The 27,084-nt window shown below is 43.3% G+C and overlaps 3 protein-coding genes across 8 annotated transcripts in view; 1 reads left to right on the top strand and 2 right to left on the bottom strand.

Annotated features, from left to right (window-relative positions):
- Positions 1-1,228: 1,228 nt before the first annotated feature.
- NIPSNAP2 (nipsnap homolog 2) lies at positions 1,229-13,851 on the bottom strand. The gene is made up of 10 exons (XM_035140280.2): positions 13,706-13,851; positions 10,277-10,416; positions 10,143-10,188; positions 8,418-8,512; positions 6,859-6,929; positions 6,448-6,588; positions 5,517-5,548; positions 3,534-3,628; positions 2,906-2,989; positions 1,229-2,391 (listed from the first exon to the last, which is right to left on the bottom strand). The coding sequence occupies exons 1-10, from the start codon at positions 13,807-13,809 to the stop codon at positions 2,327-2,329; spliced, it is 873 nt and encodes a 290-aa protein (XP_034996171.1). The 5' UTR covers positions 13,810-13,851; the 3' UTR covers positions 1,229-2,326.
- A 2,546-nt stretch (positions 13,852-16,397) lies between these two features.
- Positions 16,398-18,713, bottom strand: MRPS17 (mitochondrial ribosomal protein S17). Its single transcript, XM_035140281.2, has 3 exons — positions 18,664-18,713; positions 16,987-17,127; positions 16,398-16,839 (listed from the first exon to the last, which is right to left on the bottom strand). Exons 2-3 carry the CDS (start codon positions 17,107-17,109, stop codon positions 16,549-16,551), a joined length of 414 nt encoding a protein of 137 aa, XP_034996172.1. The 5' UTR covers positions 17,110-17,127; positions 18,664-18,713; the 3' UTR covers positions 16,398-16,548.
- A 6,835-nt stretch (positions 18,714-25,548) lies between these two features.
- LOC118097420 (merlin) overlaps positions 25,549-27,084 on the top strand; it is a 28,357-nt gene continuing 26,821 nt past the window's right edge. For all 6 annotated transcript variants that reach the window (XM_035140270.2, XM_060283127.1, XM_060283124.1 and 3 more), the window contains exon 1: positions 25,549-25,826. The gene's annotated coding sequence lies outside the window, so the exon portion shown is untranslated. The remainder of the gene's footprint in view (positions 25,827-27,084) is intronic.

The following is a 27,084-nucleotide window of genomic DNA, read 5'->3' as shown; positions in this document are numbered from 1 at the left end:
AAAGCCTTAACTTATTTGAAGGTGGAAAATTCCCAGGAAAAATGTATTTACAGACCTGGCTTTCAGCAAATACAAACTTCAAAGCAGTCTTTATTTTGTTGAGACAAACTGATTGGTCAGTTAGGAAAAAAATGACAGTGAAGATCCCATTTTTGGGAAGGGCAGGGAAGAGATTAGAAAAGTTTAGGAAAATTCCTTTCGTTTGCTATCTGACACTATGGCGCTGGCTGATTAGTCAATGCAGCCCCAGGCCCATCATGACAGTCAAATTTGGATCTGAACAAACTGGATCCATAAGGGCAGGTATGGACAGTAGCATGGAACTTCAACTTCCTGTGTCTGAGCAGCGAATGAGAGTCTTAATTTGCACTGGAAGATTCCCACTTAACTGGAAACTTTACTGTGCAATTCTATACATGCCAACTCTGAAGAAGTAAGTTAGGGATGTAAGAAGAGCCCTGCTGGATCAGGGCAAAATTCCATGTAGTCTAGCACCCTACTCTCAGCGGCCAACGAGAAGGCTTATTAATCTTTTTCATAAAATTCATACACCGCATAATTGTAAAAAAACAAACAAACCCTAAAAGCAGTTTATAAATAATAAAATCAAGGAAAATGCAGGTCCATACTTTAAAAAAAACGAAAGTTAAAATACTACAACAGATTAGAATGAAAACTTTCTAAGCATCTAGGTAGGCTTGTCTATAAACAAGAATGTTTTTAGCAGGAGCCAAAGGGTAGGGTGAAGTCACCTGCTTGATCTCAATAGGCAGGGGAAGGGAAGCCTGCAAACAGAATCTGAGTGAAATGGCAGCACTCTTCCCATTAGTGATACATTGGAGATAGAACACAGCCATAATGGCTAGTAGCCATTGGTAGACTTATCCCCCATGGATTTTTCAAGTTCTCTCTTAAAGTGTTATTTTTGAGGTGAGGTAACCAGAACTTTACACAGTATTTAAACTGTAGTCTCATCGCAGATTTGTATGACATCATGATACTGGCAGTCTTAATTTTTTATCTCTTGGATAATTAATTCCTAGCAACAGAATTCACCTTTTTCATAATTGCTGCACACACTCATCTGCTTAAATGGGACTTTCTTCCACGTAAAGGTAAACAGGACTGCAGCCTTAAAATCCCAGTAGACTTTGTGGCCATGCAGGCCATCTCAGCAGAAACTCAGAATTCATCATTATTGAAACAAGTCCAAAAACTCCCAAAAACATGCGAAAATCAATAGGATTTTATTGACACATTCTGCCAGAAAACTCACTGAAATGTATAAAGTGGATGTTTCTTAGGTAATCGGACATACAGTGTATTGCACTGATTTGTTAGCTAACAGAATAATTGCTTCAACATACAGGATGTTCACAATGTTACAGACATACACGCACACACATACATACAAGTCCCTCTATTTTAAAGTTTAATCAAAAACAGAGAATTGGGCATGGGAAATGAAGTGATTTGTGCCAGTCCTAAGTGATTTAATGCACCTCATCTTGATGCACCTTTTCAGAATTACTTTTTGCAGTTATGTTGGTTAAACCACACAAATGGAGGAAATCATGAATGGTTATTAAATAACAATAATAAAATCCTCACATTCTGCTTCACTGCATAATCCTGGAGTGCTTAACAAATGTTCATGACACTAACTCTTCTTTAGAGCTCATCCCAACGCCATTTATCACCCTTTACCAACCAGATGCCCTCCCAGCTGTTTTGGACTACAACTGCCATCAGCCTCAGCCAGCATGTTTACTGGGGTTGATGGGATCTGTAGTTCAAAACAGCTGCAAGTTTGCAAATGATGGCTTAGCTGATTGCTAAGATAAGTTTGGCTAGGCCAAAACAAAGGGCTGCTTTCTCTAGCAACAGTTGTGGCACCAGAGGAAGGCCTTGTAGGCTTGACATGCCATAATGATTATGAAAGAATGGATAGGAGTGCATGTGACAAATCGCCCCATAATTAAATACTGCATCGTTCAAGGGTTTAAAGCTCGTGCAACTACCACTGAAGCTTGTGCGTTTCCAACAGGGCCTGCCAGCTCTCTGAATGCATGGCTGTGTTTGAAAAAGGCTGTTTCACAGAGAGCCAGACTAGATGGTTGAATGGTAAGACTTATGATGACTCCCAAGCCTCTCCTCAACACAATCCCAAGTGCTCCTGCAGGATCTGAATAAATGAGGTCACATTCATAAAGCCCCAGCATACAGTACTTTTAGAAGTCAGAGTTTCCATTGTCATACACACATATCAAATTAACTAAAAGACAAATGTTTGTCAATGTAAATCTGCACCGATCAATCAGTGGCTTTACTGAAGGGGAGAAATCTGCAATGGTATCATAATTCTGGATTCCATTTCCTGAATAAGGGGCACTGGAAAGGAGAAAGGAATTGTGTTAGCCCTTTTTTCAATGCAAGATATTACAAATGAAACATGGGGGGATTTTGTAGCCATCAAAGCATTAGACTAGGAAGCAGGACCAGTTCTAGGATTTGGGGGACCCCAGAGAAAGGGAAGCTCAATGGGGCCATATTAACCTAGGACAGGAAAGACAAGTCTCTCACATTAGCAGGTTTTTGGGTAACTATCACTGCCACACAGGTACTAAACTGTTACAGCAAGGTGTTGATACTTTTTCAAGCAAAGGGTTCCATTTCCAACTTGGCACAGCAACGAATATAAGTTTAATCTTTGTATAGAAGGCAACTTTCTACATATACATGCCCCTCTTCACCCTCTATTCAGGCAAGCAAGTGTCAAGACCACATTCCAGCCAGGCAAAAACACTCAAAGGTGAGGTGTGTGACTAGGAAGGAATGTGGCCTGGGGAGAGTTCTGAGGACTGTGTTTGGTCCTTAGGCCTGAGGATCATCACCCCCGTGTTACCTGTATAGTATACCAGCTCATCCCAACCAGGCTTGTGCCATGCGGAGTTCCTGATGTCTTCTCTTGTCTGGAGATCTTTGTACGCTGGAAGTGTTGAGGGAAAATAATTTGGCACTATCAGTGTCTTGATGTTCATCAGCACATTTCTCTCAAATACAGCAACATACCATAAACAAAGTACCAGAGGAAAAACCTCATTAAAACCCTGAGCTGTTATTTACTGCCATGGCTCTATCCACCCTGCCTTAAGAAGCCTTGGAAACTGTATTGCTATGAGGAGGCAAAGCTCATATCAGTTTCACAAAACTGCTTGTCCTATACTGTTGGAAGAAGACAGGAGTGCCTGACGTGCTCTGGACACGACTAAACAACAAATACTGTCGGAATGGAGAGCAGATTTAAAGGGAGATAGGAAGCTGTCTTAATCCAAGTTAGATCAGTGGTCCACTTATGCTTAATATTGTCAACACTGACTGGCAGTTCCTCTCCAGGGTTTTAGGCAGGGAGATTTCACCTTCCCTACCTGGAGCTGCTAGGGACTGAACCTGAGATCTTTTGCATACAAAACAGGTGCTCTGCCACAGAGCTACAGTCCTTCCCCAGATTTCTCAGGTCTAGGACGACCTACCCCAAAGGTGATGAACCATGTACAGCTGCCCAATCTGCGAGAAAAAGCCACCAACAGCTTCTTTGTCATCCTGCCGGAAACCAATAGCACGAGCCCTGGAAGGTAGAATATATATGTATTTCAACAACAAGACATGAGTGCTGGGGCTGAGACAATTACAAAGGTAACTATTAGATGGAACAGTACTAGAAAGAATGCAGCAAGGAGCTACTAATTCTATCGCTGCACAACATTATAATAACATAACCCCCTTGGTATTCAGAGCTAGAGAAATATTTCAGAGGGCTAGAAGCCTGCATGAATTCTTAATATTACAGCATCTGATATAACACAAAGAGTAAAGATAGCCCACGTTGGCCCACAGGGAAAATGTGAAAAGGACATTCAAAGTTTAGGCCAATAATAATATCACAAAAAATATCACAAGCTTTTGAGTTTCCCTAAAACTCTTTATCAGGCTAGATGGTAAACAAAGTAACAGAAAGAAATTATGACAGTAATGCAATGTGTCTGCATCTGGTGATAATCTTAAAACAAAATTTGAGACGAAGTAGCAGGCATTTAAATGAGACCCTTTAGGTGCTGTAGAAGTATCAGGCACTACTTTCCACCTTTGCCAACATAAAGACTGGTTAGTTTCTCTTTATTACTGTTTTCCACCTATCAAGGGTCCTGTGCATTTCACCTAAAGATAGAGACAGATGTGGACAATGGCCACGTCTTCTGTTTCCAGAGATAGGGAGTCAGACATTGCTATGCTTTATGTTTCCAGCAGGCTTTGCTGCAACTTGATCTCTCTCAGCAGATGCAGACTCAATTAATTATCATCAGTCAAAATTTCTGGTGAATTCTCCATTAGATGGTAAATAAAACTTGACTAATGGCCACCACTGTCTGAAAGGAACTTATCAGAGATTATATTATCAGTCATGCTCATTGGGAGGCATATCCTCTGCCCACCCCACCATTTATTCCTCTATTTCTCCAGAGTGCAACTCTGAAATTTTGTTTTCCCATGCATAGGGTGTTCACCGTCCGTTTGTGTCAGCAAACCCAGTTAATCAAACAACGGGCAAGATTGCTGAACAGGAGGACATTACCCTAAACTGGAGTTCCAGTGCATCAACATGCCCATCTACTATGAAAAACAGTCCTCTGACTGGCTATGGTATTACAACAACAGTCCCTACTGCCTGTTCCTCTCCAGGGTCGAGCTCCAGGAAAAATGAGTTTTGCAGGTTTTCAGAAGAAGTCAGCTGCACACCGTGCCAACTGGATGTCTGCTGTGACACCATGAACCCACTTCACCCCTCATCCCCAGTGATTTGAAAAACTTAAAAACAACAACCAGATTGTGCCTTTTTTAAAAAGGCACAGAATTATTGTTAAACTGTATGAAGGCACATGTGCTGCTAATAATAATAATAATAATAATAATAATAATAATAATAATAATAATAAGGAAGAGGTAAGTGTGATGACTGAAAGTGGACTTGAATAACTGGCAAGAATGTTTTTATTGCTAGGAAGGCAGGCTCACCACACAGGAAACAAAAAGGGGCAACTATTGTTTTGATGTACATTTGTACACATAGTGCTGGGTGGATATCATGTAACAAATGCAATATCCTACAGCTCTGATGGTGAGCCTCTGTCTGGGCCATGAGCTGTGCCTAGCTAGTGTATCTTTTTATCTGGCCTGCAGCCTCACCTCTTCCACCCCACTCTGCTCTGCCACAATTTTCTCTTCTGCAGGTGACACCTTGAATTCAAGCTGGGCTGCAAAGGAAATATCTTCCTTTGCAGATGTGGCATGAATCCAAACTGCTACTGCAAAGGAAGAAAGAAAAGAATCCAGAGCACACTTTCATCTGTAATTAAGGCACATGGGAAGTCCAAGTGATGGACAGAGCTGCCCATTTGTCAATCTCTCAGAATGGTATTTGGAGTTGAGAGGAGCCCAGCATAGCAAGGGACACTTACCAGTAGTTGCCCCATTCAATCATTGTTCCAGGCTGGGGGGGAAAAAGAAATACAGAGCAGGTGACTCTAAGAGAATGATACCCTCCATTCCCTCCCCCGTTGTAACTGGGAAGTAGATGTGGGCTTTCTCTCCTGTCTCCCGAAAGGTTTTTTGGATTCTAAGGTAAAGGTAAAGGGACCCCTGACCATTAGGTCCAGTCGTGACCGACTCTGGGGTTGCGCGCTCATCTCGCATTATTGGCCGAGGGAGCCGGCGTATAGCTTCCAGGTCATGTGGCCAGCATGACAAAGCCGCTTCTGGCAAACCAGAGCAGCACACGGAAACGCCGTTTACCTTCCCGCTGTAGCGGTTCCTATTTATCTACTTGCATTTTGACGTGCTTTCGAACTGCTAGGTTGGGACCAAGCAACGGGAGCTCACCCCGTCACAGGGATTCGAACCGCCGACCTTCTGATCAGCAAGCCCTAGGCTCAGTGGTTTAACCACAGCGCCACCTGGATTCTAATCAGTAACAAAAAAGATGACTTAGCCCAAAAGACATGGGGCAACTAATCACTTTAAGACCAGAATTCCCTCAAATACTTTTTTCAATGTCCCAATTTTCATTTCCAGCACCTGTTGACATTGATAGGGAGCATTTCTGTCACAAATATGATATATACAGTGAATATATATGATAAATACACAATAAGCTTGCTTCTCAGTAAAAACATATAGGATTGCACTGTTAGTAAATGCAACCTTTTCTGTTCAAAAGGCATAACTCCCAAAAGAAAAAAGGAAAATCAATGAAAAAGAGTTGCTATGTGCTCTCTGTTATCGAGAGTGAATGCAGTCTCGCTCTTAAAGGTCTCATGAACCCACGGACACACAGAGAGAGGGGGAGGGAAAGAGGGAATGACTATTCTATGAATATACAAAGACACTCACACGGAGTTGATAAGACCTCAGTTCATAGATATTGGGCCCTGTCCTCGGAACAGGCTCATTCCAAAAACTGAACTCCAACAGCAGCTGGTTCTTGCGGGAGAGAAGCATGTTTCCCCTCTCTTTGCGAAACTCCACAAACCCCTAAAAATAAAATGAAAAATCCTTACAATGACAAGGCAAGATCACATGCATTTATTTTTTAAATGATCTAGTTTATGCTTCATCTGTCCGGATATTAAGAGCTTAATACTAGGAGGACACCAAACTTAAAGAGTGTATCCTGGTTTGATACACAAACTCTGGGAGTCCTTGACAATGGAGATTTTTTTGCAATAAACTGTTAAGTTTGAGAGGCAGAGTGACTTTTAAGGGTCAGGCTGATGAAGTCAAATCTTTTATGCTAGGACTTACCTTATCATGTCGAAGCTTACTCATGACCTCTGTAAGAGCTGGATAACCTCCCTCATACCGCCACAGATGAACTGAAACGAAAAGTGGCATGTTTAAGAGTCTCCCTTCCCTACTGGAGATTCAAAACAGACTCCCCAAACGTCAGCATCTTCCTGGTCAAATCCTGTATCCCATTGTCATTTCACCTAGCTCTTTCTTTCCAATCCTGGTGGCCACCAGCACCCTTTTCCCAGCACCCCATGAGAGTGGCTAGCCCTATCACTTTCTCTCAGTGCCTAGGAACATGCCTTATACTGAGTCAGATTATTCATCCATCTAGCTCAGTACTTTTTACACTGACTGGTTGCAGATCTCCAGGATTTCAGCCTGGGAGTATCTCCCAACCCTGCTGGCAGATACCAGGGATTGCACCTGGGGTATCCTGCATGCAAAGCAGATGCTCTACAACTAAGCTCAACTAAGCTACAACCCTTCCACACCAGTTCTGAGAGATCTCAAGCCAGGGGCCTCCCAGTAGGCAATCTGGGGAATATTGTTTTCGGAGCCACCAACTTCTCCCTTGAGATGCATCACTTAGTCTATAAGCACCCTTTCCAACCCAAGCCCTCTGATTTATTCACTGGTCACTATCCTTCCTTAAGCCTATATAATTTCCTTTCTCCACCAGCAGAAGTCAGAGGCCAAACGAAAAAGATAAATGGGTCAATTCCCTGGGGAAGATATCCTATACAAGCCCCACTGAAATGAATGTGTGTGCTTGGGTGGGGGTGGGCAGCAAAGAGTGGCTGTAAACCACCTAGAGGCTTTCTATTGAGTAGATGGCACATAAAGTTTGTAAAAAGAAAAAAGAACCATAGCTCTACCACGAACCCACTTCTAAAGATTTTACATAAAGTTTGTAAAAAGAAAAAAGAACCATAGCTCTACCATGAGCCCACTTCTAAAGTCAGAGGAATGCTGCAAACTGTCACCCAGTCGCTCAGGCCTTTCTGATACAGAATTTGAGCCAGCATCATCTGCCAAGAAGGTCTTGTGGACCATGAAATTGGCCAGTCGCCTGAAAGAACTGCAAGAAGACCCGTCTGTGAGGAGGAGTGTCTAGACTTAGGGGTGGCACGTCCAGACTTGGGAGTGGCAACTCTGAAGGTGTCTGAACCAGCCCGCCAGCTATGCAAGGGTGCTTATTCTCAGGAGCTGTTGAAGAAGGAAGAAGATACAATCTGAAACCATTTGATGGTTCTGCAGTGCCTGGGTCTGCGCCAAAGCAGCACCTTTACATTCCCTACAACCGTACCTGAAGGACATTCAGGCAAGGTTACATTGGGGACATAAGGATTCTGTTGAGGCTCTGAGTTTTGATGGAGAAATGTCCATTTTCTCTGGGAATCTTCCTGGGCTTGTTAGAGGCTCTCTGCTCATTGCTGCTGGTGTTGGTTGTCCACTGTCCCCAGACCTTGCCCCACACCCTGCAGGTTCCCATCCTGGCTGGAAGAGGGCCCCTATCACAAGCACACATCATTAGCGCAGTTGTGCATTCTGTTGTACGTCTTATCTCCTACCAGCCTGATCTTGCTCTCCGTACCACGTGTTCCACGTCCCCACCAGTGTACATGGATATTCCTTCCCTTCGTGGATCTTTGGCAGCACCTCTTGACTTTAAAAAAAGCAGAAGCAAAAAGGAACATAATTACAGTAGCCATTCCATCAAGCTAAAGGAGAGAAAACTTTTCCATCTACTTGAAATCTATCCATTCCAGTCTGAATTTGCTTTTTCCTCCTCCCAATTCCTTTTCTTTTTGCATCATGTCTTTCAGATTTAAGCCTGAGGGCAAGGACAGTCTTATCACTGACATTCACAAGCTGCTTTGGGAACATTTTATAGCTAATAAAAATGCTTTATCAAATAAATAACATCCCCATGTGTTTCCTATGTTATGAGTTACCCAAGTGTCATCTAGTCCAACCCTTCGAAACACAGCAATAATAGCTAAAGAATCCCTGACAGATTGCCATCCAACCTGTTTAAAAACCTCCAATGAAGGAGAGTCCACCACCTTCCGAGGTAGGCTGTTCCATTATCTAACAGCCAGTGTTCGGAATCTGCCAGGCATGAGGCGCATTCTGCACCTGGCTATCAGCTATTTGAAACGAAAGACGTCTCCACCATCTGGAAATGCATGCCTGGGGATCTTTCAGTCTCGACTGTTTTCACACACTAACATATCCTGTAGAATTCTATCCATTATATTTTATCTGCGCAATCAGAACTGTCTGGCTCCAAAAGGCAACTAGTTTTGGTGACTGTAATCCTGATTCAGGGAGCCATTTCGTGCCTAGCTTACATATCTGAGTTTCTAACACTGCGAACAGCTGTTACTGTCAGGAAGTTCTTCTTGATGTTTAGTCATTTTCTTGTCATTCAAATCCATTGGTACAGGCCCTACCCTCTGCAGCAGCAAAATAAAAACACCTTGCTCCATCTTCCAAGTGACAGCCCTTCAGATATTTGAGGATGGCTATCATTTCACCTCTCAGCCTTCTAACCTCCAGACTAAACATACACAACGCTTCTCATAATGTTTGGTTTTCAGACTCTTTATCATATCAGTCACTCTCCTCTGCACCTGTTCCAGCTGGTCAATATCCTTCTTAAATTTATATTGCATATATTTGTGGCACAGAAAGTAACAACAACAAACCCAAGAGATGCACAAATGTTGGTTGGCTCATCAGCCAGCCCTTTTTTGTGGTGGATGCTAACTTCAGTCTCCCTTGAATAGTCTAGCACATACCTGGTGTAGAGGCAGACTTTTCTCTCATTTGCATAAGGTATGGTATAGGAAGTGAGGGATTGCCAGGGTCTCTACTGAGACTTGGAAGACACCACCCGCCGCCACCGCTGTGTTCTCTCTTCTCCAAACCACAGCACCAAAAAAACTGCCAGGGTGGCAATGACCTGTGTGTTGCTGGGTAGTTGCCATCAATGAGCTGGCAAATAGATCTGTGAATGTCTGATTAAAGAGAGCTTATAATACTGCCATGAAGAGGAAAGCCATCATAACAAGATGGACTTAGAAGCAGGGCAAGTGATATGGTGCCAGATTCACACTTTCCCAGCCCAGCCAGGATTCCTCTGCCCCTTCCTAATCCTATGCAAATTTACTCAGAAGTAATTTCACTGAATCCAGTGAACTGTATACTGAGGTAAGTATGGGATTAGTAGCTAACAAGGCTCCAGATTTTACCCCCCCCCCCAAATGTTCCAGCATAGCATTCAGACTTACCAAAGCTTGTTGTAGGATTCTAGGCATTCTGGTTTGACATTGTGAACTGAAACAGGAAAAGTCATCATTAAATGCTGAGAGAAAGAAAAAAAAAGACAGACAGATAAGGGAGAACTATAAAAACAGCAGCTCACACTGTATTTTATAAAGACTGCTGGTCTCCCGTTTGGCTAGGAGGTTGGAGTGAGCATCTTTCCTGGGATCAACTTTGCGGACAAAAAGCGATTTTAACCAGCTGTCTTCTGCGGATCGGCTGTTTGATGACACAAGGCCCCTGCAAGTGAGAGACAAACATTGTTCTAAAACTTGTGTAAAATTAGTTCCTGTTTCATTTTTATCAGGACTGAGAAGTAGTGCAGCAAAGAGCAGATTCCTGATTAGCCTCCCAGCTACTGGAAGGTGTATTTCACATTATCTCTGGAATACACAAGATTCACCTACCTTTAATTCAACCTGACTACATTAATCTTAGTTTACTTATCATAGAAGTTTGAGCAGACCAATCTTATGAAAGTTTAATCGGAATGAAGTCCCATTATGTTCAGCAGGACTTACCCCCAAGTTAATATGCATTGGAATTCAGTCAAAATCTTAAAAATGTATATGATAAAGTAGTCATAAAGAAAATAAAGACAGTATTTTTAATAGTTGTTGCTTGCCTCACCGCTTCTCTCATAGACAACCAGGGAGGCCTCATCTTGCCAAGGCCATTTGCTTATACAAGAACTTGGATTATTAGCTACTTTTAAATTTGCCAACCAATTAATCTGGCATCTTTTTAGTCAATCAAAATATTTTAATCAAATCATTCAACCAATTATTTGAGTACTAAAAGATAAAGGACCCCTGGATAGTTAAGTCCAGTCAAAGGCGACTATGGGGTTGCGGTGCTCATCTCACTTTCAGGCCAAGGGAGCCGGCGTTTGTCCACAGACAGCTTTCCAGGTCATGTGGCCAGCATGACTATACTGCTTCTGGCGCAATGGAACACCGTGACAGAAACCAGAGCACATGGAAACACCGTTTACCTTCCTGCCACAGCGGTACCTATTTGAGTAGAAGGACTGCTTCTGACTGACCCATATATTGAACACCATTGTCCAGTTCTACTGCCACCACACCCCGTACATGTCAGAATTATAAAATTGTAAAGTTGAAAGTTATCTAGTGGTCCAACCCCCCTGCAATGTAGGAACATGCAGTTGCCCCATATGCAGATCAAACCTGCAACCTTGGCATTAGCAGCACCATGCTCTAACCAACTGAACTATCCAGGCTGATATATGTAAGTGAGCTCTAGTTCATAAAAGCTTATACCATAAAAAAAGTTTGTTAAGACTTTAAGGTACTACAGATCTATTTTGTGTAACAGACTAACATGGTTACTTCTCTGGAAAATGAAATTAGTTTTTCCATTGTGTGGAGCTATGATATGCCAGTATAAACTGGAAGCAAAAGTAATCTCAAAAGCTTCCTTTTAATTAAGTCTGGTGCAGAAAACAGAGAGCAGTAACAGCTGTTGTTCAGGAGCTGTTGCTTGTATACTGATTTATTGGGGAGAGGAGGATTAGTTAAAGCTTTCAAGCATACTTATACTATCATACTCAAATATTTGCAGTAACAAAATTGTACTGTGTGACACAACAACTGAAAATCAAAGATGAAACTGAAATCAAACCCCCAAACTACACTACTGTACAGTACTTGTTATCTTGAGAAAGACAGTGTATCTAATTTCCCACCATTTGTGTCCTGGAGTGCATATATCCTTATCTTCCATGAAAGTCAGGGAGGATTATGTGATAGTTACAGAGTTTGCTGAAAGTAAAAGTGTTAAGCAAAATGACATCCTTATTCACACGCTAGCAGAACTCTTCCCAAGGGGTGGGAAAATCCTAGGCAACTGAAAGAGTTGGTATTGGAGAATAATACCGGTATTTTTTTCAACCCTAAACAACATTTGCTTCTAGTAACCTAAAGCATTTTTCAATTTAGTTTAGTTTGTTGTCTTGACCATGTCATGATACAACTTTACAGATCGGTTGGAACAGCACGCATCAGTTATAGGCAACAAAATCAATAAGCAATCATTATAGCAAATTACCACATGAGTATTTAAATCTATCTGACTCAATTGCAAGAGCTCATGAAGTGGCAGATATCTCTCCACCTCCAATTAAAAACTCTATTTCTTTTGATTTAAGATAGGAAGGCAGCTGACACAGGAATATACAGCTCTTCCCTCCTGGTAAATGGGACACTAGAATAAATAGCAGGGATCATTATCAACATAATTATTTATTTAAAAACATTTATATATATACAACTTGATTGTTAAAAACAACAACAACCTCAACACGGTTTACAAACATAGGGAGTGTTCCTGTTAACATTTGTCTAGAACACAGAAGGCATTTTCTAGAATCTTTAATTGCATATGTTTATTTTATCTATTCTAGTGATTTTTACCACCACCCCTTGAAGCAAGTTCCCAGGCCATATAAGTAAATTTGGTTGGGGTCCTTAAAAAAAAAATCAAAAAAATCATATCTCACCCTTCCTCCTGAAAGAGCCCAGGGTGGGCTCATTATCATTATTATTTAGGACCCAAAGGAAAGCGGAAAAAACCCATTGAATAAATAAACCTACCATTGTTGTTGTTGTTATTATTTCAATTGGCATTATTTCAGTCCCAAAAATAACTTCATAAGACTAATAACCAACAATAACAATATATTTAGTCTCCAGGCAAAAACATTCTTTTCTCATCAAACCTTTGGCTTTTAATTTTTTACCTGAGGCCTTTTTGCATGGGTGGGATGTTTTAATCCATCAACAGAATTGTCTTTATTTTTATTCTCCCCCCCCCCCCAATGCTTAAAATATTACAGGTCCGTTTGTGCTGCCGTGGCAAAAAAGCGACTAATAAATTTAGTAAATAATGATAATACAAGATGGTTTACAACAAAATAATACAATGTGAGGAAAGAAAAGGGGTGTGGGAGGGTCTCTCCGTCCCCCATAATTTAGATGGGAGTGTGTGGAGGATTAGCCAAGAGATTAATGGGGAGACCCCCTTCAATGGGGTGGGGACAAGGATTAATAATAGGTGGGGGCTCTGAAGTAGAAAGGACACTTTTACACTGTAAAATATGTGCAGGCAGATATCCATGAGGCGACCTCCCCATTATTAATGGCTGGGGGGCTTCTGCGTGAGGTGGGCTGAGCCAATGTACACACACCCTCCTCTGTGTGGAGATACAAACATATACGGTACAGTATATGTAAAAAAGGCTATTTATTGAATAATATGAGCGGGGAAGAGGAAAGACTATGAGACACCCCCCTTATTTCTCCCCCCACTTCCCACAATTGAGTGCACTGAAGAGCTGTTGGGGGAGGCAGCAAGAAACCACCTGACCAGCCCGTGACCTTGAACCGCGAGACGGGGGAGGAGGAAAGAGCGCGCGCCAAAAAGAAACGGCTCTCCTCTCCCCCTACCACCCGTCGCTCGACCTTCCCGCCACTTTTCACCCTTCCCTCCCCCGCAGCTTCCCCCTCACCTGAGGAAAAAAAGGCGGGAACGGCCCCCTTGGGTTGGGAAGGCGCTGAGGCGGAGGCGGCCGCCGCTCCCCCGCCGCAGCAGCAGCAGCGCCCCAGCCGCCATCTTGACCACCTCAACCTGAGGGGACGGCGCGGGGGAAAAGGAAAGGGAAATGGGGGCGCAGTGCCCCCCAGTAGCCACTAGAGGGAGCCTTCCCCCCCCCCACCGTGAGGGACGGAGTTGAGGAGGGGGACACGGAAAGGTTTCTCTCTCCCCCCCACACACACAATGCCGCACTTTTCTGCCACGAAGGTCTCAAAGGCGCGGCGCCATTAAGCTGAGGCGACTTTAGCCAAGGTGCAACCCCAGGACCTTGTTGGGGGTTTGAACACAGTGTGAGGGATTGAAAAATAAACGGTTTAGTTCCCCTCGAGGGGGGCTGCCCTACGTGGATCCTAAAATGCCATCTTGCTCCTCTTAGAACAGGCATCCCCAAACTTCGGCCCTCTAGATATTTTGGACTACAATTCCCATCTTCCCCGACCACTGGTCCTGTTAGCTAGGGATCATGGGAGTTGTAGGCCAAAAATCTGGAGGGTCGCATAAATGAACAGGCTCTAAAAGACCTGAGGAAAAGCCCCTTCTGAACTTGGGCAGAGTGCACTTTTTGTACAGACTAGGCCTACCGAGGGCTCACTCCCACCAAAATAAAGCATTTTTTAATGTAATAATTTTTCAAATTCAGTGCAAAACATGAAAAACATTGCAGATTAAGGAAGTGGCACTTGTATACAATTTGCATTTGAGGAAGGGCTAAAGAAGACATTCTGGTCAAGAACAAAAGTTTGCATAATCCATAAATTTGGAAAGACATTGGATACCCTTCTGATGTCAGATTTGGATTTGATATCCCGCTTTATCACTACCCTTGTTTGTAGATGTACTGTAATAAAATGCCACCAGCCAGCTGTAAATGCATCTTTTGTGTTTTTCTCCAGCCATGCACAATGTTTGCATACATTTTTTTCAATTAAGGCACTTATCATACTGATGCCAAACTTAGTGCGGACACCCAATCAGCATAGCCCACAGCAGTCCTGAGGGTAACAATACACTATTAAACTAGTACAGTAAAGTAAGTCAAAATGGCCCTTCCAAAATTTGCAGGTAGCTGCTGCAACAAAGAAATATCATACTAAAGTCTTGCGTTGTAAATCTGGACTCTCCACTATAATAAATTTAGTAAAAAGGAACTATTTTTAAAATATCTAATTTTTGACAGATTTCCTCCCCACCTCCCATAAGAACCCATTTATTTTTTAATACATGGAACGGGGGAAAAAACAATGAACATTTCCCCACTGGCTTTGCATCCAAGTTCTATACATGTGAATGAAACTCTGGCCAGAAAAATTATAGCCAGCTTGCAACTAATTCTGAAATCGGGACAATATTGGTTTGGGAAATCAAGTTTTCTTTTTGGGTGACTCCCTGATAATCCACATTTTTTAAAAATAAAAAACAACCAGTAAAAGCAGTATTACTCCCATGAAATTAATTTTATTAGTATATTGTATTATATTCAACAGGCTTACTTTGTTTTGTTGTTGTTGTTTAGTCGTTTAGTCGTGTCCGACTCTTCGTGACCCCATGGACCATAGGCTTACTTAGATGTGAATTCCACAGAGATCAATAGGATTGCCTGTCTTTACCAGGGAGTAAATTCAATTGAGCTCAGTAATACATTAAAGTAAGCATGTTTAGGATCAGGCAGTTGTTTTTGTAATACTTTCAGCCCAATTCTTGTATCATTAGTAGTATTATTAGGATTATCCTATACTGTATAGTTTTATGATTATGTAGTGTGCTGGGTTGGGAACATTTAATAGAAGAGCAGAGCATAATATACCGGTATCATTTTTACTAGCAGAAAGTGCCCAACATTGCTTGGGAATTATAAGAAACCAAAAATATCAGTACAGTTTTGAAACCAGTACATAAGAAATAGCCTGCTGAATCAGCCCCTTGGCACATTTAGTCCAGCATTCTGTTCTCACAGTGGCCAACAAGATGCCTATGGGAAACAAGCAAGCAGAACATGAGCATAAGAGCTCTCTCCCTCCCATGAAGGGGCAAAGTCCTCTGGGATGTCTGCCTGTACAAGCACCACTAACAGGAACCCGAGCTGTGCAAGAACATGGAAGAGTGCACCATTTCCATTATTGCGCATATCCCAGGGAACTATTCCCATGGCTCAGACCAGTCTTCCACTGTTTTTAATGGTGCCCAGAAACTTGCACCCAGAGGCAATTCTCATAGTAGTGCCTGATCCTAAACATTGTCTCATACCAGCTGAAGTGTTTGAAAAGGTGGTGGGCTCCATCTACCCTGTGCCATAGGAGCCAACTCCTAGGGGCCGACGTCTCTTCGCCCCTCCCAATAAAATATTTGAGGGGGCTGGGGCCCCCAAAGTTAATAGGCATTGCCATTCAAATGGGGTGTGTGTGTGTCACATCTTGTGATCAATGATGTGGGGTGGGGCTTACCTGTCTGTACGTCCCCCAATATTGATTTAATTGCTCTGCTGCACTGCAAAGTATTAAACATTGTATATTGTTTTTGGATACCATCAAGCAGAGAGACCACTTATAAATATTGTAGCAGACCAACTTACATTCACTACTTGAAAGATTTTAAAAATAAACTGAATGTTTCTGTTGTCCTGTGAGCAGGTTAATTCAAATTTATTATGAATCATGACAATTTCAGAAAGAACACATAAACATTGTGTTACATACAAGCTCATCCACAGAAGCACATGGAAAGTCTCAGATTATGCTGCCTACCCTGTCCCCACCCCCATCATTTATCTGAAGAAGAAACAGTTAGTTCTTGGAGCTTTTCACTAAGGTAACTGGTATCTCTATCAGTCAGGTTTTCTGAGTCCGTTACACTTTCCAATAGCCTACTGCCTGCACAAGGCTTCCCCGTCACTGGATCAATGACTTTCCCAACCTTGTACACAATCTCAGCCAGTTCATGTTTCACGTGCTTGCTCCTCCGTTCAGGCAAAGCTTTCAAGAGAACGATGTCTCCCTCAATGCACTGCTGCTGGGGGTCATGAGCAAAGTATGTTTTCCGCTTGTTATAGAACTGTGGGAGAAGAGAGGAAAGAGTACATGGATTATTCAGTGGTAGGCAAATGATTCTGAGAAACTTGAGTGCCAGCAAGACTGAACCGGGATAGAATTTAGCTGCAGAGCCCTAACATTGATTGAAGTTCCCCAAAGGAAAGTTTACCTTTAGCAAGTAAGGATCCAGCACCAGCCGCGTCACTCTCACTTTGGCTGTTTTACGCATCTTGGTCCCAATGACTTTCCCTATGATCCATTTTGCGTGGACAGCACCACGCAATGCAGACATGGCTCGGTTACGAACACCCTGAGAAGCAAGAACAAGGTATCATTTTAACAGCCAGTGGCAACATACAGCCAAGCCAACACACCTATTATTATTTATGATAACAAGCCTACCTAGATAATTAGAATGCTGAAGTGTTTTTAGTTCATTACTGGTTTTAATTCTCTGAATGTTTTAATTATTTTTACTAATATTTTTGTTGTTTTCTTTTTATAAACCTATTTGAGGGTTTTTTAAAATAATCAAACAGTAAATAAATTTCATGAAATAAATAATAAATGTATCTGTTTAGTTTATTTCCTACCCTTCACCACCAAGTCGCAGGGCAGATCACAGCAATTTTAAAATACTTTAAATCTAAACAACCTTCTTCAGAAACAGCATTTCTCCTTACATTCTAGCCATAAGAAAGGCAGAGGAACACCCCAGGTTTGCTAGTCTTGAAAACCCAGGCTCCCCAAAGTATTAATGCTAGATGCTAGTAAAAATGCTTCAAGCCCAGTGCACATCAACACCACATACTAATTGAGAAAGCAGGACAAAATTGTTGTTGTGGAAAAGCTAGTACTGCCAGTGTGTGATGTCTAGATCTTAATCATGAGAAAGGTGTGTTGCAGTACTTTAACTTGATGTCTGTTCTCTGCTTCCACAGTCAGAGGCATTGATGCTTCTGAATACCAGTTGCTGGAAACCACAAGAGGGGAGAGTGCTCTTATGCTCAAATCCCGCTTGCGCGTTTCCCAGAGCCAATGTAAGAACAGGATGCTGGACTAGATGCCCATCCGCCCCCCCCCTTTGGTCTGATCCAGCAGGTTCTTCTTATGTTCTTAACAGATTTATTGTGGTGTAAGATTTCAGACCTGGAGGGCCACGAACTCCCCGGCCCCTTGATAAAGTATCTCAAGCAAAGATGAGAAAATCCCTCTATGTCTGAGATCTTGGCAAACTGCTGGAGAGAAGGTAATGCCACAAAATTATGAACAACCTGACACTACCATCCACTGTTTGTTTGTTTTTTAAAAGTTACTAGTCAATAAACAAACAAGAATTGCAGCTGACAGTTTAGGGCAGGCATCCCCAAACTGCGGCCCTCCAGATGTTTTGGCCTACAACTCCCATGATCCCTCGCTAACAGAACCAGTGGTCGGGGAAGATGGGAATTGTAGTCCAAAGCATATGGAGGGCCGAAGTTTGGGGATGCCTGGTTTAGGGCTGCTGTGTTCGCACACAGCTGTCAAATATATCCCCATTAAGTGACCTTGCTCCCGAAAACTTGGGGTGAAGTTACGCTTCTACCATAGGATGAAAAAAGGTGGGAGGAAATTAGGGGGGTTGCAAGCGGACTGGATGAAGATAAGGAGCCCTCCTGCCTCCTAAAATTATAGGGTAGATTTATTTTTAGAGCAGAGGCAGCCTTCCCCCTCCACAGCCCTACGTAAATCTCCACTAGATCGTCCACCTCTGCCTTTTTACCCCAACCAGCTCTCTGCCCCGCAGAGGAAGCTCAGCTCCCCACCTCCGCGCCCCCCGCCCGATAAATCCGTTGGAAACTCTTACTCGGTCTCTGTCTCCAGGCTGGAAACTGGGAGCCGGGGCTAAGACAAGGAAAAGGCGGAGCCAGTAGCGGAAGTTCCGCGATAGCCCATCTAGGAAGGGAGAGTGGTGTGTGTTTGTAGCCTCCGAGGCCTTTCTGGGATTTGCCTGCGTGGTTTAGCGGGTAAAGCACCGGAGTGGGGAGGAAGAGAATTGTTGGTTCGAGGACCAAGCAGGGGTGGCGCTAATAGCTTCTTGTGTTCGTTCTCCATTAATCAGCCGCATAAGAAAGTATATTTTATTCTTGCATTAGTTCATTTGACAGTAGCATCAGAAATAAAATAAAATTTAAATTGTCATTCTTCATAATGGAGACTCTATATGTTGGATTTCTGTCTGTTCTGTGCGGGTTGGTTTTTTTTTACAGCAGAGAAGTTGTGCCAGGGTGGAAGTGTTGGAGGAAATGGCAAACGTTTATACAAATATTACGTCTGTTTTAAGGTTGCCATGGCAGGAGTTCCCTGCCTTTCAAAGTTCCACAGCAGGCAGAAATACGACAAACGCTGCATTGCCGGCGCTGAGTTTCATATTTGGGAAAAGCACACATGCCAGATTTCTGTCAGCTGGAGGTCCAGTGATGGGGAAAACAGTACCTGCATAAAAATGAAAGGAAATAGCTGCCTTCCTGTTCACTTTCCCACCATTGTTAAAAACACAACATCAAACTCATTGGCTGCTAAAAAGGTTAGAAATTAAATGACTGCAAAGGCCTGTCTGCATTTTTTTAAATGCAGATTTATCATACTGCACACCCCTTTGGTGGTTTTGTGTTGTGAAGTGCTTTTAAAATCTGAAAATAGATAAATAAATAAATAAATAAATAAATAAATAAAATATCCTCTGGCATGTCAGAGGATATTTGGGGTGCCCTGATGTTCCATGGGGAGAACTCCTCATGCCCCTGCACCCCCCCCCCACTTGCCCATCAGGCATTGCTGGGTGTTCTACTAAATCTGCCCTCTACAGTACTGTACTTTGCATGTTTCTTCTCCCACCCTGTTGGCAAAGTGGAGAGAGTGGTTCATAGAATCATAGAGTTGGAAGAGACCACAAGGGCCACCCAGTCCAACCCCCTGCCAAGCAGGAAACACCATCAAAGCATTCCTGACAGATGGCTGTCAAGCCTCCGCTTAAAGACCTCCAAAGAAGGAGACTCCACCACACTCCTTGGCAGCAAATTCCACTGTCGAACAGCTCTTACTGTCAGGAAGTTCTTCCTAATGTTTAGGTGGAATCTTCTTTCTTGTACCGTAGTTTGAATCCATTGCTCTGTGTCCGCTTCTCTGGAACAGCAGAAAACAACCTTTCTCCCTCCTCTATATGGCATCCTTGAATATATTTGAACATGGCTATCATATCACCCCTTAACCTTCTCTTCTCCAGGCTAAACATAACCAGCTCCCTAAGCCGTTCCTCATAAGGCATTGTTTCCGGGCCTTTGACCATTTTGGTTGCCCTCCTCTGGACACGTTCCAGCTTGTCAGTATCCTTCTTGAACTGTGGTGCCCAGAACTGGACACAGTATTCCAGGTGAGGTCTGACCAGAGCGGAATACAGTGGTACTATTACTTCCCTTGATCTTGTTATATAAAATTATATTGGGGGGGGGCAGGACACCATTATTAATGAACAGAGAGGGGTGAAAGAATTTGACAGCTGCAATACCCAGAATCCTGTTCAACGCCATCTTCCCAGTCTCCACTCTGCTTCAAAGACCTTCACCCCTCCTGCTTGGATGCAACCCTGCCTTAAGGAAGGCTTAAGGATCTGCATATGCACAACGGTTAGCATAAGCTCACACATTTCCCTTCTCCACCTTCCCCTCCGCCCCAGACTCCTTTAGATTATCACTACAGAACCTTTTGCCTTAAGATATGCTAGATTCTCTCTGTATTAGAATTGCTGTCTTATTCATGACGTATGCTAGGATCTCTCTGTATTAGAATTGCTGTTTTATGTCTCAGAACCTTTATATATCAGGACTACTACCTTTTGCATAGAATTCTCTGTATTAGATATGTCTCCTGTAAAAGGAAATGCTGCATAACCCGTGCATGACCCCAGCTCACCTGAACCTTGCCCCATCGCCATCCTGATTCAAAAGACACACATGGACAAAGAAGGGATTAGCTGGAACAGCTTTATTCAAATAAAATGTCATCTTCAACATAGTCTATCCTTCCATGACCTGGAGGAAAACACCTGCCGGATGGGCTCCCACTCCTCGGAAATCGCCAGGAACTGCCCCACCTTGACACCCATCTCGACTGATTGCCCCTCCTGTCAAACAAAGGAAACACCATCAGCAACAGGAGGAGAGCGATTGACATCTCGCCATATGAAGGAATAGTCCTCTCCGCACCCAGCTAATCCCATCACCACCCATTCTCCTTGTCCTTCCCCTCCCTCCCAGTCCAGGGATTTTCACGTAGGGACAGGAGGGTATAAGAGGGGGCTTCACCATTTCCCGGGGTTCCTTCCTAATTTCCTGGAGGCAGGGACCCTACAGCTGTAGTTCTTTCTTTTCTGTAATAAAAGGATCAGTTTGTTTTTCCTGACAGCATCGTGTGGTCTCTGTCATTTCCCGGCGGAGCTGAACTTAGTGCAAATTTTGGAGCTTCCGACCCGCGTCTGTCCTTCCTAAAAGGTTGCGCATTTTAGGGGCAATTTTCCATAACAATCTAGATGCTATACTCCTATTGATGCAGCCCAGAATTGCATTGGCTTTTTTAGCTGGTTGTTATTCAGGGTTGATATGCCAGATAAATATTATTTATTTACTTATTTACTTACTTACTTATTAATTCAAAGCCTTTGTACCTCGCTCTTCAGCCCAAAAAAGTCTCCCAGAGTGGCTTACATAACATTATTTAAACAAGACAGTCCCTGCCCACAGGCTTATAAGATAAAACACACACACACACACAACACACAAGGGGAAAGGGATGGGGAGGGAAGAGGGGGAAAACAATCTCAGGTTACAATTCTTAAACAATTGTTCCTATAATGACTACGGTGCATATTGGGTAGGAAATGCCTGCTGCAGCTGGTCTTTTAACACAGCTGATGTAGGGAGCCCTGCTTCCCATATCTCCCCCTGGTGGAATCTTAACAATCTGCATCAATGTGTCAGTAAATGGTCTGTATTGTAATTCTATTACATTTTTGTGCACCTTTATATAATTGGATGTTTTGTATACAATTTGTTTTTTTTTGTAGGTCTTAGTCATTTTCTTTATGTGCGTATTTATTTAATTACACAACTTAAAATGTGGACTTCTGATTGCAATTATTAGTAGCCGTTGGTTTTGAATGTGGAAATTGTGCTGTGTTTCTTTTATTGAATTACTATTTGTTGGGATTTGTTAATTGTTTTGAGATTCCTTTTGAAATATGAAGTAGTACGTAAATTGACTAGCTGAAAAATTAAATCTGTCAACAGGAGCACAAAATGAGCCTCTCAGGGCACACTTCTCATGGTGCCCTAATTTATTGTTTTTTCATTAGCTATATCTTTATGGCAGCACTGTATCACGTGTTCAATAAGTGACCCACAATTTTTTAATGCTATAAAATACAGGACTACTATTATTATTTATCTGTCAAATGCTTACTACAAAAAAAAAGTCTCCAGGTGGTTTACAGAGAAAGGCACCGCCTTGGTGACTAGCAGTGCCTTATTTCAGCTCCAACTGGTTTTTCCACCAATGATGCCTTTTGGACAGAGATGACTTGGCCACTGTACTCCATGCTCTGCTAGCTTCCAGATTTGCTTATTGCAATGTGCTCTATGTGCGGCTGCCCTTGAAGACAACTTGGAAACTTGAGTTGGTCCATAATGCAGGCGCAGCACAGAGATTACTGGCTGAGGTTCCATTTAAATCTCATATATATAACCCCTGTTTTAAAACAGCTGCTTGTTTGTTTCCATGCCCAGTTCAAAGTCTCACATTGGTCTTTAAAGCGTTCAACAACTCAGGCCCCAAATGCTTGAAAGACCACCTTCTTCCCTACAAACTCTCTTAGGTGCTGAGATGTGCAGAGGGGCCCTTTTGGCAATTCCTCCACCCTCAGAAGCCCAAGGAGAGGGCCTTCTCTGTGGCAGCTCCTACATTGTGGACCTCCCCTCCCCAAAGATTTCATTATAGAGCAGGGGTCCCCAAACTAAGGCCCATGGGCCGGATGCAGCCCAATCGCCTTCTAAATCCGGCCCGCGGACGTGCCGGGAATCAGCATGTTTTTACATGAGTTGAATGTGTCCTTTTATTTAAAATGCATCTCTGGGTTATTTGTGGGGCCTGCCTGGTGTTTTTACATGAGTAAAATGTGTACTTTTATTTAAAATGCATCTCTGGGTTATTTGTGGGGCCTGCCTGGTGTTTTTAAATGAGTAGAATGTCTCCTTTTATTTAAAATGCATCTCTGGGTTATTTTCCCATTTCCCCCCAAAAAACATAGTCCGCCCCCCCCCCAAGGCCTGAGGGACAGTGGACCGGCCCCCTGCTGAAAAAGTTTGCTGACCCCTGTTAGAGCTTCCAGTGGATGCTCTTTATCCTGGTTTTTGACACTTTGACACTTGAGATGTAAGTTTTTAGGACCCACCATATTTTATGGTTGCAAGCTGTTGTAAATTGTTTTTAATACTGCAACCCAACCAGGGACTTTTGTGGGCACCATTGGTCCCTTCTCGGGCAAATAATGTGTGCGAGCCCAACCTTTGCATGTCCCCACCCACTCTCCTCTTCCCTCAGGGAATGTTTGATCAAGACAGAACATGCCACCTTTTAGATAAGTGTCTTCCTCCAGAAATTTAATCACTGAGGGATCTGTGATAAGCCTCCAAGACGCCTCGGGATGCATCCTCATTTGAAAATCCACTGTTTTAAAGAACTGGGGTGGGTGGGCTGATTTTTTAATTAAACACAAACATTGGAAACTCAGTTCCGGCAGCTCTCAGGTGGGCGCCATTGCCATGATAAAGGGAACAAGGGAGGTGTTCAGGGTTAGTTCTGGCACCTCTTCTTCTAGAAAAGCAGCACTGGATAAGAACATAAGAAGAGCCTGCTGGATCAGGCCAATGGCACATCTAGTCTAGCATCCTGTTTGCCAACCAGATACCCTTAATGGGAAACCCTCAATCAGGATTCGAGCACAATAACACCCTCCTGTTGTTTCCAGCATTGCAGCCTCCAGCTGTGGAGGCAGAGTAAATCCATCCTAGCTAGTAGACATTGATAGCCTTGTTGCCCTCCATGAATTTGTCCAATCCCTATTTTAAAGCCATCTAGGTTGATAGCCACCACTGCCTCCTGGGGGAGTGAGTTCCGTAGTTTAACTACGCTCTGTGAACTTTCTTTATATATTGATCACTGGCTTCCTCCAAGGGCTTCATTTATTTCTCACCCGACAACTCTGTGAGGTGGTGGATACAGCAAAGAGCAGGCATCCCCAAACTGCGGCCCTCCAGATGTTTTGGCCTACAACTCCCATGATCCCTAGATAACAGGACCAGTGGTCGGGGAAGATGGGAATGTAGTCCAAAACATCTGGAGGGCCGAAGTTTGGGGATGCCTGGCAAAGAGTCTTGAGGCATCTCAACGCCTAACAAATCCATTATGGCATGAACTTTCCTGAGCCAGGAGGACATCAGAAGAGGACAAACAGGTCAAAGGAAATTGCCTTACACCGAGTCAGACCATCTAGCTCAGTGCTGTGCACACTAACTGGAACCGGTCCTCCAAAATTTGAGGCACAGACATTGCCAGCCCTACTGAGATATGCCGGGCATTGGAACCCGGGACTTTCCGCTGCCTTATACTGATCCATTCTGTTCTGTTTCAGACCCTTCAAAATAATAGCATCCCCCCCCCACAAGTGCCAAACAGCCAAAGAATACCAGATACTACTACTGTGCAAAGCGCAACAATATTGCTTTTGTTGTTGTTATTATTTTTGCACTATCAATGCACATGACTCTTCACACAGTAGAAGAGGACAGATCTCTGCCCCAAGGACCTTCCACATTTCCCATGAGAGGAATGGGATGGACAAATACACATTTATTTCAGTCATGCATATTTTCTGGTGTGTGGTCAGGCTAGGGAAGATAGCCAGTGTTCAAGCTGAACCGCTAGTGGCAGAGTGTTCCACAGGACTGGGCTAATGACATTAAGGCTCCACTCCTAGTTGTTGTCAAATGACCCTTGCCAACTTAGGGAACGACCCATGGCACTCCTTCAGAATATATCGGTGACCAGGCTGGGATGTAAGAGTTCAGGCGATCCATGGAACTAATTTGTTAATGGCTTTGTAAATTAATACTAGGACCTTAAAACTGGTTCAGTAGCACTCTGCAGCAGCTTGGGCTTGCAAACCAGGCCCAAGGACCACCCCACATACACCACATTGCAGTAATCCAGCCTTGAGGTTAGCAACACATGGACCACAGTGGTACCAAAGAGAGCGTCAAAAAATAGCAAGCTTTTGAGATCTGCTGAGCTCTTTATCACGCAGCAGACCCTACACAGGGTGAGAGAAGAGAGTAGTAGAGGAAAAATAACATTAATGTTTCCCCTTTCTACCTCCTGCTTTATGTAACCTGATGAAGAACTCTGCAGAACTTGAAAGCTTACGGCATCGTCTTCTGATGTTTTGGTTAATATAATGGTGAAATTGATTTCTCCACTGCACAAATGTACTGGATCCCAGCGGGTTATGGTGAGAGGTTGCTGTTTTTCTCCCCCCGCAGTGTCTGCTGTTTAGAAATCCCCAGCGCGGCGGGAGGAGGAGGAGTCTCGCAGGCACCCAGGCAGGAAACTGCTCGACGTCTTTTATGCCATCACCTGGGAAAGTAAATTCTTCGCTTTCTCCCCGGCAGCTGAGCTGACATGCTCCAGCGTGGAAGAGACAAAGGGAAGGGAAGCCTTTTGCTAGATCAGCCCTTGGCTATGATTTTTGCACTGTGGTGATGTGAACGTGGGCTGTGCAAAACACGACCTTTAGAATAAACAAACGAATGCCTCTTTTTTATTTTATTTTTAAAAGCATTGATTCCGAGAGGAAATTCAGAAACCAATTTGACTCTCCAGCTGTGGAATTGCAGCCTCCAGGAATAACAAGAGAGAGAGGTAAGCAAGCGGCTGTTTGGATCAGGGAAGTTATTCAAACCGCTAAATTGTTTGCAAATCCTTGTAATTGAATCAAAGCAAGGCGGAAAGAAAAAGAAAAAGATTTAAGAAGCAACATAATAAAAGGTGTAGAGGGGGCTGTGTGTGTGTGAATGTGAAATCATGTATTTTTCAGCGTGTAATTTATGCATTTAAAAAAATATGTTTGGTTCCAGTTTAATCCTGTCCACGTCTACTTTAAAGTAAGCCTCATAGATTTCGATGGGGTCTAACTCCCCAGCTAAACATGTCTAGGATGGCAGAGGACTGGATTTCTCTGAGCAATGCAGGAGGACAAGGAAATAAGTGAGGGCTAGCTGCGAAAGAGGCTGGTCACTGTATTAATTTATTTAAAACATTTATTAACCGCCGTACATTGAAGGATTTCGGGGTGGTGTACAGAACCTGGGAATAGACTCCACATGCCATAGAAATGCAACTGGTACTTCAGCAAGAAAACGTGGCAAAACCAAAATCTGCCTTACAAAATCACAATAAAACAGCTTTAAAAAAAATCTAAAACACACCTCCAGATGCTTTGAACTACAACTGCTGTTGGTCCTTGCAACAATTAGATCTTCAATATCTATTCTGCTCATACAATTTTTTTTTTTAAAAAAAATCTCACGTTGCATTTTCCCTCCCTCTGGGTATTGGATGTGCTTGCACTGGTAGTGTTGCTGCTGCAGCATCTCTATTGCCAACCTGGTGTCATTGCTTTGAACTACAACTCCCATCAGCCCTTGCAGCCAGAAAAGCCATGGAAACTGGCAGCCACCACATCTGGAGGGCACCACATTGGCTATCCTTGTTCCATTGCAAGCAAAGGATAGTCTATTAGAGTGAACTGGGCACTTCCTTACCAGTCTCAGTCTGCCCTCAGCCTACCTCCTGCCTGCTTTCCTGCTTACACCCAGCCCAGGAGGTGGCAGGACTACTGTGAAGGCTGAGCCGAGCTATAGCCCTCAATAGCCCTCAATGTCACCTTCGTCCAGTCTCAGCATTTTCCTTGTAGAACTCAGCAGGGACAAAATGGGGACAAGATGGGGACAAAACTAGGTTTAGTTGGCTCCGTCTGTTGTTGGCTTTGGCTCCACCTCCTGTTTGACTCCCTTGCCTTAGGTCCCACCAACTTTCACAGGGTACCAGACATCACTGTCCCCCATTTGCAGAGTTGGAAGGGATCACGAGGGTCATCTGGTCCAACCCCCTGCAACGC

The sequence above is a fragment of the Zootoca vivipara genome, chromosome 15 (genome assembly GCF_963506605.1).
Source record: "Zootoca vivipara chromosome 15, rZooViv1.1, whole genome shotgun sequence".
Classification (NCBI taxonomy): domain Eukaryota; kingdom Metazoa; phylum Chordata; class Lepidosauria; order Squamata; family Lacertidae; genus Zootoca; species Zootoca vivipara.
This window is presented reverse-complemented; position numbering and strand designations above follow the sequence as displayed.